General features: G+C 37.7%; 1 protein-coding gene across 1 annotated transcript; it reads left to right on the top strand.

Annotated features, from left to right (window-relative positions):
• The first annotated feature begins 576 nt into the window (after positions 1-576).
• LOC129768196 (solute carrier organic anion transporter family member 74D-like) lies at positions 577-15854 on the top strand. The gene is made up of 6 exons (XM_055769670.1): positions 577-1501; positions 1567-1834; positions 14707-14904; positions 14964-15105; positions 15163-15252; positions 15305-15854. The coding sequence occupies exons 1-6, from the start codon at positions 661-663 to the stop codon at positions 15839-15841; spliced, it is 2076 nt and encodes a 691-aa protein (XP_055625645.1). The 5' UTR covers positions 577-660; the 3' UTR covers positions 15842-15854.
• Positions 15855-16813: the final 959 nt, after the last annotated feature.

The following is a 16813-nucleotide window of genomic DNA, read 5'->3' as shown; positions in this document are numbered from 1 at the left end:
ATGAGCATATGTTATGTTCCTATGTATTTTTTCGTAAACAAAATTTTGCTACGAATAAGATGAATTTTAGGAGCGATTAGATGAATACATTAGTAGTAACCATATTTACCTGGTTTGGATAGATCGAATGTGACCAGACATTTGAATGCGAGTTTGAGCCAGAGATAGCACACAATCACGATGTTCAATATTTAACAGTAATTTGTTTGATCTAACATAATTGGATTTCAAACGGATTCGATTTTCATTCATGAATTTCTAAACACAGTGCGTTCTACTCGAGGTTAATCCAATACACGGTTGATCTCTTCAGCTATCGTAAATCTGTTATCAAACTGTAAATGGGCATGACTCGACAAATATTCGTGTGTTGTGTACTCTAGCAAGGAGTAGATAGTACGCCTTGTGCGGCTTCTACCCAATACCTTTGTTCCTCCGGAGCTTCACCCGTCGTCGAGTCACTATCATGATTTATGTGTAGCAGACATGAGTTGACAATCTGCGGTATGTGAGCAAAAGATAACGTGTGATCTCCATCGGTCGAGATGAAGCACGATTTAGTGCATTTTCTAACGGGTAGTGGACTAGAGGTTAAGGTCCCCTCAAGTTCAGCTCGTTTGTGTGGAATCCATATGAGGTATTATCAAGGCCACATGTAAGATGGAGGAAAAAGTGGAAAGCCCGAAAAAGATCAACCTGGATCGCACCGAATCCGTTTATAGTGAACAAGATGTGCAGTGTGGTTTCTGGATATGTCGTGGGAGATTCTGGCAGCACCTGGCCAGCAAGAAGTTGTACGTATTGTTGTTCGGAACGGCCGGGTGTCTGTTCGGAGCTACAACATCCTACTTTTACGGCACTCTGACCACGGTTGAGAAAAGCATCCAGATCTCTTCGAAAAACGCTGGAATCATTACGGCTGGATCCGATTTGTCATTCGTGCTGTCATCACTGTTTCTATCGTACTATGCTTCCAATAAGCGAAAACCCCTTTGGATAGCGTTGGGAATTCTCAGTATGGCCTTATCATGTTTCGTGAATGCAATACCGCACTTCTTATATGGACCTAACCTGCAAGATATGATGCAAGTCGTAGCGAATAACACCTCAGAGTCTCCGAAGGGGAGTGACAACCTTTGCAATGTTAACCGTCCACCCCCAGACTGCTCGACAGATTTTGGCAACCTCAAACCACAGCTCTTTCTGTTCTTGGGTAGTTTTTTGTCTGGACTGGGAACGTCTTTGTATTTCACGCTGGGAATCACGTATCTAGACGACAATGTTCGCAAGGAGAAAGTACCCTTTCTGTCCAGCCTGTCCGCTTTTGGTCGACGACTTGGGCCCATGCTGGGGTTTTCAATGGCTTCACTTTGCTTAAATTATTTCGTTTATCCTGGTGTTGACCCAGGATACCAAGTATCCGATCCCCGTTGGATAGGTGCCTGGTGGACAGGATGGATTGCGCTCGGGGCGGCACTTTTGTTTGTAGCCCCGATATTTGGTAATAGTTAATACATCAATCGGAAATGAAACGTGGTAACGTAATGGTTATTTTTTTCGCTCCAGCCGGATTTCCCAAAATTCTTCCCAGGGCGGCTGAAAGGAAATCATTATCCCGACAAGCAAGTCGTGCCAGTGGAGCGACCGAAGTAGACGATGAACCACAAGCGTCTTTCAGTGATCTCACCGCAACTGTGAAACGGCTGCTTACCAACAAAGCATACATTTTCAACAATTCTGCGAGTATTTTCTACTTCTTCGGGTACATGCCGTACTTTTTGTTCCAGTCCAAGTACATCGAGATTCAGTACCGGTTGACACCATCGCAGGCCAAGTAAGTAATATAATTTGACAATAGTTTCGGGTAAGCAGAAGGTATGTCTTCAAATGAACCGAACTTTTTAAAATGGTATCACACATTGGTTGCTTGAGTTGTAAATGTTGGCATACTTCACTTACGTTCTGGAACAATATTCATGAATAACATACGATTAGATGTTTAGGCTTTGTAAGTGATAACATTCGAGAGATTTAAAATTGATACAAGAGTTCGCTTGCATACATACATACCCATACTCAATATTCACAATATACATTTGAAACCCTTTCAACACATTTGTTATATAATGAACAAATATACAAATATCAGATGTTCCATACAATCATTATTTTTTGACGTAGAACTACGTCATTAAGGGTGCCAAATCAGAAAACAGGTCACGGTTTTATGAAATAAAGTTAACGTTAATAACTATTTTTGCCGCGATCGGATTTTGGCGATTTACATACTAAACGAATCGGAAATTCCCTAAGATTTGTTTAATATGCTATACATTGGAATCCCCTGGTTTGTAAATGATTAAAATCCATGAAAACTTTAAGCATACATTTGTTCTGTCCATTTGTGTGCATTCCCGAACAGAGCTGTCAAGAACGAGCAACTTATCGACGACCAACGAAGGGAAATCGTAGGATTTAAAGTCTCCGTGAACAAAGGAAAAGTAGAAGAATAAGGGGGAATACTTGCCTAGAGAATAAACAGTGAATCTCGCTGAGGGAAACTTTCATTCAGCATCGGACTGTTGAGCAATCCAGTTCTCTTTGCTTTCGCTGCGCTTCGATCTAAGATTGGACCCCACCAGTGGTAATCCAACTTGGATATCGTCTTTTGGTTTTCCTGTTCGTTTTTCACGTTATTCGAATCGTGTGTTTTTCTTTTCGCGCCATAAATTGGACGCTTGCGTAGTGTGTGATGAGCAAGAAGTAGAGGAAGGCAGGCTTGAGCCCTGCTAAAAAACGAACGCATTGCCAGGGGCAATAAAATTTCGAGGCAAGCGTCATCTAATGATGCACGCGATGTTGGTGCAGTGAAAAACGCTCGCACTGAACCGAGTCTTCGCGAGTGTGACACCGCATTGAGCAACAGCGAAGTAGGTGATTTCGGCGCGTCGGTCGAAAATGTAAACACCGTTACCCAGGCAGCAACCAAAATCAAGCTCCCCCCGCTGGTGGTGAAGGCGGTCGCTCTTAACAAACTCATCAGCGAATTCGCATCGATGGGTGTCACAGCAGAGTACAAGCTATGTGGCATAATTCAGTCTTTTTCCAAGCGGTTAACATTGTTTGTTTTTCGTCGTCGTAAGGGCTTCGTTGGTGCCTTTCAGAATGCATCAATGCATTAAACTGACGTTATGGCGAAGCAGGCGTTAAGGTTGTGCGCCAAAAAATTATTTGGGGAATACCAAGCATCTTGAATGTCTTACTGGAATGTTATAAGTTATTTGGGTTCGCGTGCCAGTCCCAAAACTGCCTTCAACTAGGATTGCATTTGCGCTAATATTGATAATAATGAAGCATTACTACTATTTTCGAGGTTGTTGATATTTACTAAAAGAGTTTATTTCGCTTGTTTAGTTACCAAGAGAGTAAACGTTGTTCTGGAATTTTGTATGTGATTAGGTTTCGCTTGCCAGTGACAGCTGCGCTTCTCTCGAGTATGAGAAAGTAATGCAACTTTTTTCGAAACCAATATTAACAGAAGCGTTTCTTTTGAGAAAAGCGCAAAATGATGAGAAGTGTTTATATTCCTAGTATTTTCAAACCACCAATGTATGGCTCTGTATGCATGCTATGGCGAACGCTTTTTGGTGCTTGGTTTACGTTGTACGAACGATGAGGTGCGATTCCTTAAAGGCAATACTAAATAACATGTAGCATGATATTTGATACTTGCAAGTATTGTCATTGTTGTTGTTTCCATGCAATGCTAAAGATATATTGATGTACTTATGAGATGTGGAATAATGGGCCTGGTGCAACATGCATACAATCGACTGTAGCCGAGTCTATGTCAATTGCGAAAAAGTCCACGTTCGAGGTAAATTTTCAATGCATTGACATGAAATATATTGCGATCAGCTAGTGTATTGTTTTGCGAGGGCAAGAATGAATTATTAATCAATTATCGTCAACTGATTCTACAATGAGAAAAACATTTCAGAGATTATTCTACTAAGTAGTTGTTTCTGAAATTTCACAGCATTATAGAATAATATCCGAAGGTATAAACAAGCAACTTATAAAAAATAACAGTGAAGTTCTACGTCAACAATGCGGTCGTATCTTGGAAACAACCTCCTATAATTTTTTTTGCGTGTTAAAAATGCTGGATTTCGTGCCTACGAACTGCGATTTGCGAACATAATTGAATCGTTTGTTTGAGAAACCCCATGAGTGCATTTGACGCGCTTGTGAGAAAACGATAAAAACGTGTTTTTCTCAAAATTTCTATCTGGTCCTCCTATTTATTGCTATCAGGTTCGGTTATCACACGTGAAACATATTACGTGAAACCACTTTTTCATCAATATGGCAGTTGAGGCTCAACATATAACGTTTAAAAGTTGGTAGACTTTGGGGGTTTCTCAAACAAACGAGAAATCACTGGTTTATTTATCGGCTTGAAGTAATTCAATTCAATTTTATGCACCTTTAATGTTCATCCTAGGTAAGAATGGGATTGTTCATAAGTTATGTTCGGCATTGAAGAAGGGAGGGGGCACTTCCAAAGTTCTTATTCGAGGCTAACTATGTCATTCCAGTATCCAATCAAGCATTGTGTGGCAAGCACAACGATATGCTTATTGCTCAAAGGATGTAGAACGAATTTATATTCCGAAAAACACTGCGTGTAGCGTGTAGTATTGCTTTTTAATATTCAATCTAAAGCGAAAAGATACAAAAGTCTGCGTCATCGGCTAGCTTTGCAATAAATAAAAAACACTGCTTATTTTTTTCTTACTAAAGCACAGCGAAAGCGAATTTTTACGTGGATCGACGTCTGGTGGCGACTTCAAATTAGGGCCATAATTTGTATCCCAAACTCGTTGGTTTTTAAATTTTAAAATTTGAATGAAAATTTTCACATCACGTTATTTAATTACTTGAAACACGTATTTCTGACTTTCATTAAACCATATGGCTATACAATTCCAAAAGTGTTGCTGATTTTTTTTATCTATATATATATAATATATATATATATATATATATATATATATATATATATATATATATATATATATATATAAATGGAGTGATGTCTGTCTGTCTGTCTGATTCTTATAGACTCGGAAACTACTGAACCGATCGACATGAAAATTGGTATGTAGGGATTTTTGGGGCCGGGGAAGGTTTTCGTGATATTTTGAGACCCCTCCCCCCTCTCTAAGGGGGGGCTGCCATATAAATGAAACACAAATTTCTGCATTACTCGGAAATTAACCAAGCAAACGAAACCAAAGTTGGCATGTGAAAGTTTTAGGGTGCAATAAATGTTTCTATGATGGTTAGACAGTCCTTCCCCCACTCAAAGGGGGGGCTGCCATACAAATGAAACACAAATTTCTGCATTACTCGAGAATTAATCAAGCAAATGAAACCAAATTTGGCATGTGGAGGTTTTAGCATGCAATAAATGTTTCTATGGTGATAAGATACTCCTTCCCCCTCTCTTAGAGGGGGCTGCCATACAAATGAAACACAATTTTTTGCATTACTCGGAAATTAATCAATCAAACGAAACCAAAGTTAGCATGTGAAAGTTTTAGGGTGCAATAAATGTTTCTATGATAGTTAGACAGTCCTTCCCCCACTCAAAGGGGGGGCTGCCATACAAATGAAACACAAATTTTTGCATTACCCGAGAATTAATCAAGCAAATTAAACCAAATTAGGCATATGGAAACTTTAGGGTGCAATGAATTCTATGGTGGTTAGATACCCCTCCCCCCTCTCTTAGGGGTGGCTGCCATACAAATAAAACACAAATTTCTGCATTACTCGAGAATTAATCAAGTAAATGGGCGGGACGAAGTTTGCCGGGTTAGCTAGTTATAATATAAAATTGTCTTCATTTTCACTTCTTTTTCACCACCTGCAAACGAAAATGTTTTTAATTCAAATAGAATGCTAATTTGATATAGAAAAGCTAATTTTCATTCATAATTTTAATTTTGAAAACGTTCATTCCGACTGAAAATCAGCTATTCGTTGACGCTCCCCTAAACTAGTAAACGAAGCACAATGCCGCCAACGCGGATCGCGGATTTTGAAGAAAACAAATACTTTTGATGTTTGAGATGTTGGCACCAAAAACATGGCGGGTGTCATACAGCTGGTGGATACCATCAACATCGTCAAATTCATAATAACTATGCCAATGAATGATACTAAAGCTAAGATTACGTTTCAAAATTCAATTTATAAATTTAATACAGATTTCGATACAGATTTTCTGTGGAAAAACTCAGATTAAAAGATTTTATGAGACCAAAAACACAGATTTTACCTCTGCGTTGAGCGAGATACAAATTCCCACATGCCGTAGCTCAGTCGAAAGCTCACCGAATTGGTTGAGAACTAAAGATGACATATGAATTGTGAACTTGTTGTAAATAATTCGAAATTTTCCGTTAATTTCGTAAAAGAGTGATGGTTTTCCATCCGTTTCAAAAGTTATGAAGCACTAGCGTTTACGTTTTTTGAATGTTTCACATCCGATTAAAACAATAAAGTTCAAATAGCCAATCTAATAATCATTATCAGCACCATTTCAAACTTAAAAACTAGAATATTTTTGGTAAATGATTGCTTGAATTTTTATTCTAAAAAATGAGACATCACACTGAAAAAAATGTTTTAAAAATTAAACTTACTTTTTCTCAAACCCCTATTTGTTATTATCAAAAAATATATGAATAGCCCATACAATAAGCAACAGGTCATCCATACATCGGAAGATGGGCACTTCGACAGAGAAACTTTTTTATGTTTTCTTTAATAATACAGGTCGGACTCAATTATCCGGGATTCGATTATCCGGAATTTTAGACTCGATTAACCGGAGTATTTTATTTCGGAAATCGGAAATTTTGAATAATTTGTATAATAATTCCATATTGAATAATCAATAGGGGTATCAAATGAAAGGGCTTGACTAGCAGAACACAGTTATTTATGAAAAACGTAAATTCAAGATGGCAGCTACAAAATGGCGGATTACATATTTTCTCAGAACCCCATCAATATGGATATCAACTAGTACAACACAGTTATTTATGAAAAATCCAAACTCGAGATGGCCGCATTCCCCAAATAACCAATTACTTTTTATTCAGCTTTACCTTCTGTATGTATGTTTGAATGTTAGTAGGATTGTCCTACATTAGTAAAAAATTGACCACGTTCCTGTTGACTGAATGATCTGAAATTTGGAAGACACCTTTAATTCTACTGTCATTAGAAAACATCTTGGATTTTCATTTTTCATAAATAACTGTGTTCTACTGGTTAAGCCCTTTCATTCGATACTCATATTAATGGGGTTTTGAGGAAAACCATATTGATGGGATTTTAAGAAAATATGTACATAATCCGCCATTCTGGTGCGGCCGTCATCTTGTATTTTCAAGATCATGGAATACGCAGTTTCATAATGATAGCAGAGATAAGATGTGTTTCAAATTTCAGATGAATCGGTCAACAAGAAGGGGGTTAAATTTCTATTAATGTGTACAGCGCTACAGACAAAGTTACAAAGTTACAAAGTTACAAACGTACAAACGGGTCAAGCTAGATAAAACCGTTTTATAAATAAGTGCAAATCCTAATTATTTTACGTTTACCGAGAGAAAATTCATTTTTTTCATAATTCGACTATCCGGAGTGAAAAAAAAAATCAATACTCCGGATAATCGAGTCCGACATGTATTATAACTAATCATAATTTTGTTCAAAGTCAAGCTAGCGATATAGCATATTAAAATGAAGGCTCCTAAAAAACAAGTGTTTCATTTACTCGTAAGTCTTTTGTTTGTAGATTTTCGGGATTAACATGTTCTTGATATGTTTCTGAATAAGAAAAAAGAACATGTCACTCGTGATAATTTTCACACAAACATGTTACGTGTGAACCATTAGCAGTATTTTTTCAAGCATGAAAGAGTTGTTGTTGGAAAAACTTTTTTCTTGTAGAAGTACCTATTTTCCAATATATGGATGACTTGTTGTTGAGCTATTCATAGGGTAACCGCGGGTAAGACGGACAGTGGGGGTATGATGGACAGGTGGTTGATTTGTATAGTTGCATTATGAATTTCAAATTTCTGTTGATGGGAACCTATTCTACATGCTATTCTAGAATATTGAATCAATCCTATGCCAATAAATACTGATGAAAAGTGAAATAGAGAAACAAAAACCGAAAATCAAACTTGATTCCAAGTGTGGATGTAATTTTTGCCGCTTCGATATTAGGCATTTTGAGTGTTTTGATTGCAAAATTGAATTCGCTGATGGTTATACTTCGGTTTGTGAGTTGACAGAGAATCTATATTAGGTATGTACGGAAAACTAAATTCATTCGTGAATGGTAAATTTAAATTATTGAAATCATTGCACTGGTGGGGTTGAAACGAACAGTCACATCCATAATCACATCCAATGCATGATGGAAAGTGAAGGGAAGAATATTGAACTCTTTTTTATATTGCTTTCTCTTTATGTTATATTTCAGTTACTGGATGCACAAACACTGAGAGAGCGAAATTATTCCTCTCGCGAGCGATAAACTTCTATGCTTCGTATATTATTGACCTGTCCATATTCCCCCCACTACATATCCGTTATACCTGCATCGATAAAAATGTTCTACTTTTCGGCTCATTTTAATTTCAGTAAAAAACATGAAAAAACACATTTTTATAAAACATTTGGCCAATTATTTCGAAAACCAGTATATTATATACGTCCTTTTTTTTTTTGAAAAAAAAATGTATTTCACTTTCAGAATATTTTTTATTGTATTTTTTTAAGTTTATTTGATATTTTCAATGAAAACTTAAACAATTTTCCACATTTCATTCTCTAACCAAAGTTTTTAGGTCCTTTCTAGAATATTTTTCCCAGTGTAATATTTTTAATTTTTTTATACTTTTTAGCAATGCCAAATAAAAAAAAATCTCAGTTTCTTTCTCTGACGAAAATTTTATAGATCAATTCCAATTCCAATGATGTACGGCAAAGTTGTTTGAAAATAAATGAGCTATTTAGAAAAAATAATATTTTAAATATACCGTTCAAAAATCTTACTCAGAGAATTGAATTTAATGTTAACAACTTTTATATCTCAAAAGACCTTCCATATTTTAAGTATATATTTTTCACGGTTGACGTAAGCGCCTGCTGTGTTGTTCAAGTCAATTAAAGAGCAAAAATTATGAAAGCCCTCCGGGATACTTTTGACTGTTTGCATTCATTAATAGAGATAGATTTATCTATATAATCGTTCAGTCGTTATTATTTTTCTAAAAACAAGAAAAAGGATTTTTTCATCACTGAATGGTGTTAGTGGTTACGTCAACCATGCATATTTGGGAAGTTTTATGATGCGATGTCGGAATATTCAAAATGAAGATATGAATTTTTAAAAATTTAATAAATTTCAAAACTTTGCCAAACCATACCTATTTATGAAAAATAACATGGAAAATGTAATCTACATGAGATTCTACATAAAAAAAACTATATGTAACATTGTATCCTAGGACTACCCGTTCGAGATTTAACCATTTTTTACAGTGAAAATAATGCTTGTGAAACTTATATACGAAGTCGGAATCTTCGACGGTAATGTCCAACAGAAGTATGCATTTTCAAAAATTTTACGAACATGATTTTATTTAAGGTGTACCGGGCCAAGTTGAAATACGGGGTAAGCTGTTACGGAAGCCGTAACTTTACCTAGGAATGATAGATTGACAAATATTACATACCGTTTTGTCTCAAATTCCGAACACTCAAGCATCGTTGGCCATCAAACAGTATCAGTCATTACTCAAAATGGTTCTTTTTCGAGAAATTAATGTGGTTTTTGGATACAATACAGCCTTTTCTTTCATTTGTGCACCATGACATAAATTTACAAATACATATTCATGGTGAAAAACTAAAAATATGTTTGGTTAAATTTGTCTCAAATTCCGAGCAGCAAAAATGCATTTTTTAAAATAACTAGATGACCCGGCAAACTTCGTCCCGCCCAAAATTTGTTTTTTGTTATCAATACCTTCAAACATTCACGTTTTTTACTAAGCGTCGAATCGCAGAACTGTTCATTGATTGATCTTCTAATCGACCCCGTTGAATTTACCTTTTACTATAAAATTCGTGGTACTTCTACCAGAACTCATCATCATAATATCAGATTATTTTCTGACACAATTCTCTTTCAAGATTTTTCAACCACTTGCAAATAACATGTTTCTCCGTTACATGGAATAAATGTTTGATACAGAAAATATGATAGAATAAAGACAGCCCTAAATCGGACAATTCCTTCCTCGAGTTTTGCTCTTATCAACATATTCGGCAATCCATTTTTATTGGTATAGATAGAAGAAGATAAAGATATTTCGTTAGCGTAAACATCAAATGGACTAACAACGCTTGTCACTATGTAATTGTAGAGCATCAGGAAATTTAATTTTCCGAATTTCCCTTTTCCCTGCAGACTTTTCCGAAAATTTTCAATTGTCATGTTTGATTGGAATATTTTTGGTTGAAATATGTGTAACTTTTTCATGGGACCCCCTCTCCATGCCAGAGGAGGGAGGGGTGTCATACCATCATAGAAACATTTCTTATACCAAAAAACCCTCACATCCCAAATTGTGCTTGATTAGTTCTCGAGTTTTGCAAAAGTTTGTATTTCCTTAGTATGGTAGCCCTTCTTAGAGAGGGGGGAGGAGTGTATTCATCATAGAAACGTGTCCTGCCCCTTAAACCTTCACAGAAATTAGTCTTTCATTTGTATGGCAGTTCCCCCTTAGAGAGGAGGGTGGAGTGTCTAACCACCATAGAAACATTTATTGCACCCTAAAACCTCCACATGCCAAATTTGGTTTCATTTGCTTGATTAATTCTCGAGTAATGCAGAAATTTGTGTTTCATTTGTATGGCAGCCCCCCTTTAGAGAGGAGGGTGGAGTGTCTAACCACCATAGAAACATTTATTGCATTCTAAAACCTCCATATGCCTAATTTGGTTTCATTTGTTTGATTAATTATCGAGTAATGCAGAAATTTGTGTTTCATTTGTATGGCGCCCCCCCCCCCCTCTTAGAAAGAGGAGAGGAGTGTCTAACCACCATAGAAACATTCATTGCACCCTAAAACCTCCACATGCCAAGTTTGGTTTCACTTGCTTGATTAATTCTCGAGTAATGCAGAAATTTGTGTTTCATTTGTATGGCAGCCCCCCTCAGAGAGGGGGGAGGGGTCTCAAACTACCACGAAAACTTCCCCGGCCCCAAAAACCCCTACATACCAATTTTCATGTCGATCGGTTCAGTAGTTTTCGAGTCCATAAGAATTAGACAGACAGACAGACAGACAGAAATCCATTTTTATATATATAGATAGATAGATAGATAACTTTTAAGCTACTAGAGCGAGTCAGACGATCGATATATTAATCTAAAGCCAATTATTATTCTTCTTTAGCAAAATATTATACTCCCAAAAGTTTGGATTTTGTGCTTCGAAACACTATTCAAATACTGAAGTAAAATGTATGAACGATGTGTTCCGAAGAACAATTGCAAATATATGTTAGGCTGTCAAAAAAGTCCTGCGGTATTTTTTTTTATTTTCATTTGTTCATAAAATTAGTTACAATCATCTGTTTAAAGTCAAATATGCGCCGTTTTGTTCGATGACTTGTTCCCCACGAGATGCCAACTTCATAATACCCCTGTTATAGAAGCTCGCTTCCTTATTGGCAAAAAACTCGGATAGCCAATTTTCGCAGGCCTCTTTTGTGGCTAACTTCTGACTACCTAGCTCGTTCGCCATGGACAAAAACAGGTGGTAGTCACTTGGTGCAAGGTCCGGACTATACGGCGGATGCAAAAGAACCTCCCATCCGAGCTCCCGGAGCTTCTGGCGCGTCACCAAAGAAGTGTGTGGCCTGGCGTTGTCCTGATGGAAGACAATGCGGCCTCCGTTTATCAAAGATGGCCTCTTCTTCATGAGTGCTACCTTCAAGCGGTCCAGTTGTTGGCAGTACAGGTCCGAATTGAGCGTTTGGCCATAGGGAAGCAGCTCATAATAGATTACTCCTTGACAATCCCACCAAACACACAGCAGAACCTTCCTGGCCGTTAATGAGGGCTTGGCCACCGTCTGAGCCGCTTCAGCGGGCTTCGAACACGACCGTTTGCGCTTCACGTTGTCGTAAGTGACCCACTTTTCATCGCCAGTCACTATCCGCTTCAGAAATGGGTCGATTTTGTTGCGATTCAGCAGCGATTCACATGCGTCGATACGGTCAAAGATGTTTTTTTGTGTCAACGTGTGTGGCACCCATACATCGAGCTTCTTTGTGAATCCAAGCTTCTTCAAATGGTTAATAACGGTTTGATGACTTATCCCCAGCTCTTGACCGATGCTACGGCTGCTACTATGCCGGTCTTTCTCGGCTAATTCAGCGATTTTGTCGCAATTTTCGACGACAGGCCTTCCGGAGCGTGGCGCATCTTCGACGACCTCTACACCAGAACGAAAACGTTGATACCATCGTTGTGCGGTGGAAATGGAAACTGTATCGGGTCCATAAACTGCACAAATTTTATTGGCAGCTTGAGATGCATTTTTGTCTTTGTCATAGTAGTACTGTGAAATATGTCGGATTTTCTCTTTATTTTGCTCCATATATCGACACTATAACTCACGAACGGCTTGACCAAACAAAACACTGTCAAGGACTATATTATAGCGCGCAAAAATACCTTTCCAACAAGCTATAGTATGACTCGATACGAAGAATACAACTAGAACTACGCGCTTACAACGACACCTCGCGGAAATACCGCAGGACTTTTTTGACAGCCTAATATATAGAAGGTGTAATTGCATATGAAGTAAAATTCTGATCATACGCGAGCGTAACATGAGAAAATTTAAAACGCATGCGAACTGGGGCTCTTTTGGTATTAACAAGTTATACCGCACATTAACTCGATGCTGATAACTCCATAATATTTTCCTTCGGTGATCGCATTTTTTTCACATACCAACCTTGGAGAGCTTTAACCCTTCTCTTCGTTGGCCGAGGTATTTTGATTGATTATTTTTCCATTTATTATTTTTGACAGCAGAGGCAGTCGTGGCAGTGTTCCGAGTTTCACAATACAATTTTCTTAACCAATGTTAAAGTTGCTAAAACTTACATTAACACGTAAAAATAATAATTGTATTGATATCAACACAATTTTATTTTATTGATTTTCATGACATGAAACGCTATGACTCAGAAATGACATTTTATTGAGTGGATAGCTGTTTCGCTGATGTTGTCTGTCGAAATCAGTGTCGAAAAAATAACGATGCTTTTACCAATACAAACCAAACTAGTGGAAAATTGAAAAATAAATAATTAACTTTCAGAGCACTAATTCGAGTTTTCCGACGTTTTTCATTATACTTTACGACGGCAGATGAAAATGCAGTATCTTGTGAGTAATCGATTAGAGATTGGTTGATATTACTTGATGAGAAGTGTGCGAAAAGGATCATTTTCTACACACTGTTTCGCAAAATTATTGATTTTCGAGCGAGGGGATGAGAGGAATGAGCGCCATTGTGGCAGCCATTTGTAGTTTCCTTCCACCTTCACCTTAAAGTTCAGTAAATTTATATTTAAAAATGAAGTGTTCGGAATTTGAGACAAAATGGTAACGCGAATTTAACTTTTATTTTCGACACCCTCTTCCTCACATTACATGTAACAAACGGTCATCTTCAAAAAAAAACAGTTTACATTAATTTGGATTTATTTCTGAACCAGATCCAACAAGGCATCCTCTTTTTCCTTCCTGAGTGCGATACGTATTATTTGAACAATTGAATGATCCCAATAACCTCATTAGTGGCCGCTTTAAGTTATGCTACTCTTACATGAAAACATCTAAAATAGTATTCTCGATGTTATTGTTTCGTATATCAATTCCTAATATGTAGTGTCTTTTCCGTACTTTTTCAGCGCAGCAAAAAATCTCGAATCTCTAGCTGCAAATCAAAATGCGCTCTTGTTTACCGATACCCTTTCGCCTTTGGAATAGTGAAATATCTAAATCTCTGGGTTCCGGGCCAGAGCTTCTTGTGATTCAAATTTGGCGTCATGTTATTCAAACTTCACACAAACTCATATGTATCTCGATATATTGTATGTTACCTGCATCGAGATCTTTCACAAATTTTGCCACATGCGTCAAGGATGGTGCTAGCCCTCTCATATGAAACCGGAACGCCAGAGTATTTTTTATAAGTCCGTCATCCATTGTAACACTTCTCTTAAAGAAAACCGATAAAAAAAGCCGGTGATGCGATTGAGGTTGAGACTGGTGGCTTCGGATTCTTCTTATGTTTTAATGTCGCTCTCAAATATTACCAATCATCGGCACCGATAGTCAACTATAATGTTATGTTGACTGATTGAAGTTCTCTCAGGGCCGCAAGAGCCAGTATAGAATCGATTGAAGCTAACTATTCAATAGATTGAAGCTAACTATTGACGATTGAATGTAAGAGGGTACATTTGTTAATAATTTTGTTCTCAATTCTAATCACTTCCACCCTCACCATTAAGTTTGGTCACCGGATCAGCCACGCTGGTATTCTCCGCTTTGGGAGTCCTGGTTGCCGGTGCGGTTATCCAGAAAATAAAACCAACTTCCCGGCAGTTAGCTGGTTGGAATATTGTCACCAGTTTGTGCTCCGCTATGGGAATCGTCCTCTACTCGATGCTGGGCTGCAATTCACTGAATAACGCTGCCATCGTAAGCAAGTAAGTATTATTTTGCGGTCCCAACTGGTTTCTTTGTGTTAAAATAACGCTTATTCCAGCTCTCAAGGAGCCGATTGTAGTTTGGGATGTAACTGTGATTACGTGAAATATGCCCCAATTTGTGGAAGCGATGGGAATACTTATTTGTCCCCCTGCCATGCTGGGTGCAAAGAACAATTTAAGGAGCCCAATGGAACAATTGTAAGTTTGAATAACCTGAAATCATTCAAACAAATTAATATTAATTAGAATTGTTAGTATTACAGTGACTGTTCGTGCATCCAAAATCTTCCAAACGTAACGTACGCTTCATTCAATAGCTCGGCGTATGGTTATTCTGACCTACCGGTAAGATAAAAAAAACCACAGTCAATAAGATCGTCTAACTTGTTTCTCACAGTTCCAGGGCACAGGAATTTCGGGGAGCTGTCCCGTAGACTGTATGACTCCGTTCTATTTGTTCGTGTTCGTGCTGTGTCTGAACAAGTTCATCGGTGGAACCGAGTCGGCGGCTAACTTTTTGATCGGGATTCGCTGCGTCGAGGAACGCGACAAGGCAATCTCGATGGGCGTCTCGATGGCGATTAATACGCTGTTTTCATTCCTACCAGCGCCGATCATTTTCGGCTTAATCATCGATCGGACGTGCGTTTTGTGGGGTCGAACCTGCTCTAAAACGGGCAACTGTTGGCTGTACGATGGCGAGGCTTTGCGAAAATCGATGAACTATACGGCGGCGGTGTTCGTTGTGCTGGGTACTTGTTTCGATGTGGGTACCTGGTGGTATTCGAAAAATTTCAAAATTTTTGATGACGAAGAAAAGCATGTATCCGAGGATGGGAAAGCGGCCTCGCAAGACGATGCGGCAGAGTACTTTATCAAAAGCGGCTCAGAGCGAAGAGCATCGACCGCGTTGGTGAACGAAACGAAACAGTGAGAGTAAATATTGGTTCAGTATTACAAAGACTGGTTTTATTTGCATATGATGACCTCAAAGTTGTGCACACATAAGGTGAATTGTTTGTACCTCGAGGTGATAAGCAGCAGCGCCAGCATTTGAATGGATGGCTGGTACTTGAGTGCATTAGCGTTATTTGCAAAGTTGTTTGTTTTTTGCATTTTGAAAACACATACGAAGGTATTGTTAGTTAATTGAATATAACATAAACTCATGTTTGTATTTTGGATATCCATCATACACCCATTCCTTACCAAACCGATATAGAGATTCTCCGTTTTTCGTGAAAATTATAGGTTTGAATTTCACCTAAAAATAATGGATTAATTATTCCCTAACCTAATATTAAACCCGTATATTTTTAATTTTTTCATTAGGGTGCCCATTTCCATTCTAGGGATGCCCGAAGAATTATTTTTCCCCTCTTTTCCTAATATGACTTTTCCAAAAAATCATAACATTTTAACTACTGGACCGATTTAGATGATCGATATATCAAATCAGCTAGTCTTCAGGGCATTAAGCATTACTACATTATTAGTTATTATTACAGAGTGACCGAAATATGAAGCTGTCAAAATACTATTCAGAACTGTATAGCAATGAATACAGCTGTCACTTTTGGAAAATCCTTCTTTCCATCGCAAAGTGTTGTTATTCGACGCCGCTTTTAACTTGGAAACCATATACGAATTCGTAAAAACTGAATGATCGATCTGAAAGACCCCAACCAGCAATAAGCTCAAAAATACGTCTAAATTAACACCGGCTCTCTTGAGGCAAATAAAAATCAATTTTTGATCGGAATCATTTGAGGAACACAAATTGGACCAACCAAAACGTGGCACGTAGTGCATTTGGACAATGCTTGACATTTAAAAATTATTCTATTGTTTATTTCAATCAAATTCAAATAAAATGTTATTCATGGTTATAGATGCGTAGAGGTAT

This window comes from Toxorhynchites rutilus, chromosome 2 (genome assembly GCF_029784135.1).
Source record: "Toxorhynchites rutilus septentrionalis strain SRP chromosome 2, ASM2978413v1, whole genome shotgun sequence".
NCBI classification, from domain to species: Eukaryota; Metazoa; Arthropoda; class Insecta; order Diptera; family Culicidae; genus Toxorhynchites; species Toxorhynchites rutilus.
The sequence above is the reverse complement of the archived record's forward strand: the minus strand, read 5'-3'. Positions and strand labels throughout refer to the sequence as shown.

Bases quoted from the DNA above. Each gene is read 5' to 3' on its own strand.
- LOC129768196 (XM_055769670.1), top strand. From the start codon at position 661: ATGGAGGAAAAAGTGGAAAGCCCGAAAAAGATCAACCTGGATCGCACC. The intron at 1,835-14,706 runs GTAAGTAATATA...CTCACCATTAAG, and splicing joins TTGACACCATCGCAGGCCAA to TTTGGTCACCGGATCAGCCA. The intron at 15,253-15,304 runs GTAAGATAAAAA...TGTTTCTCACAG, and splicing joins ATGGTTATTCTGACCTACCG to TTCCAGGGCACAGGAATTTC.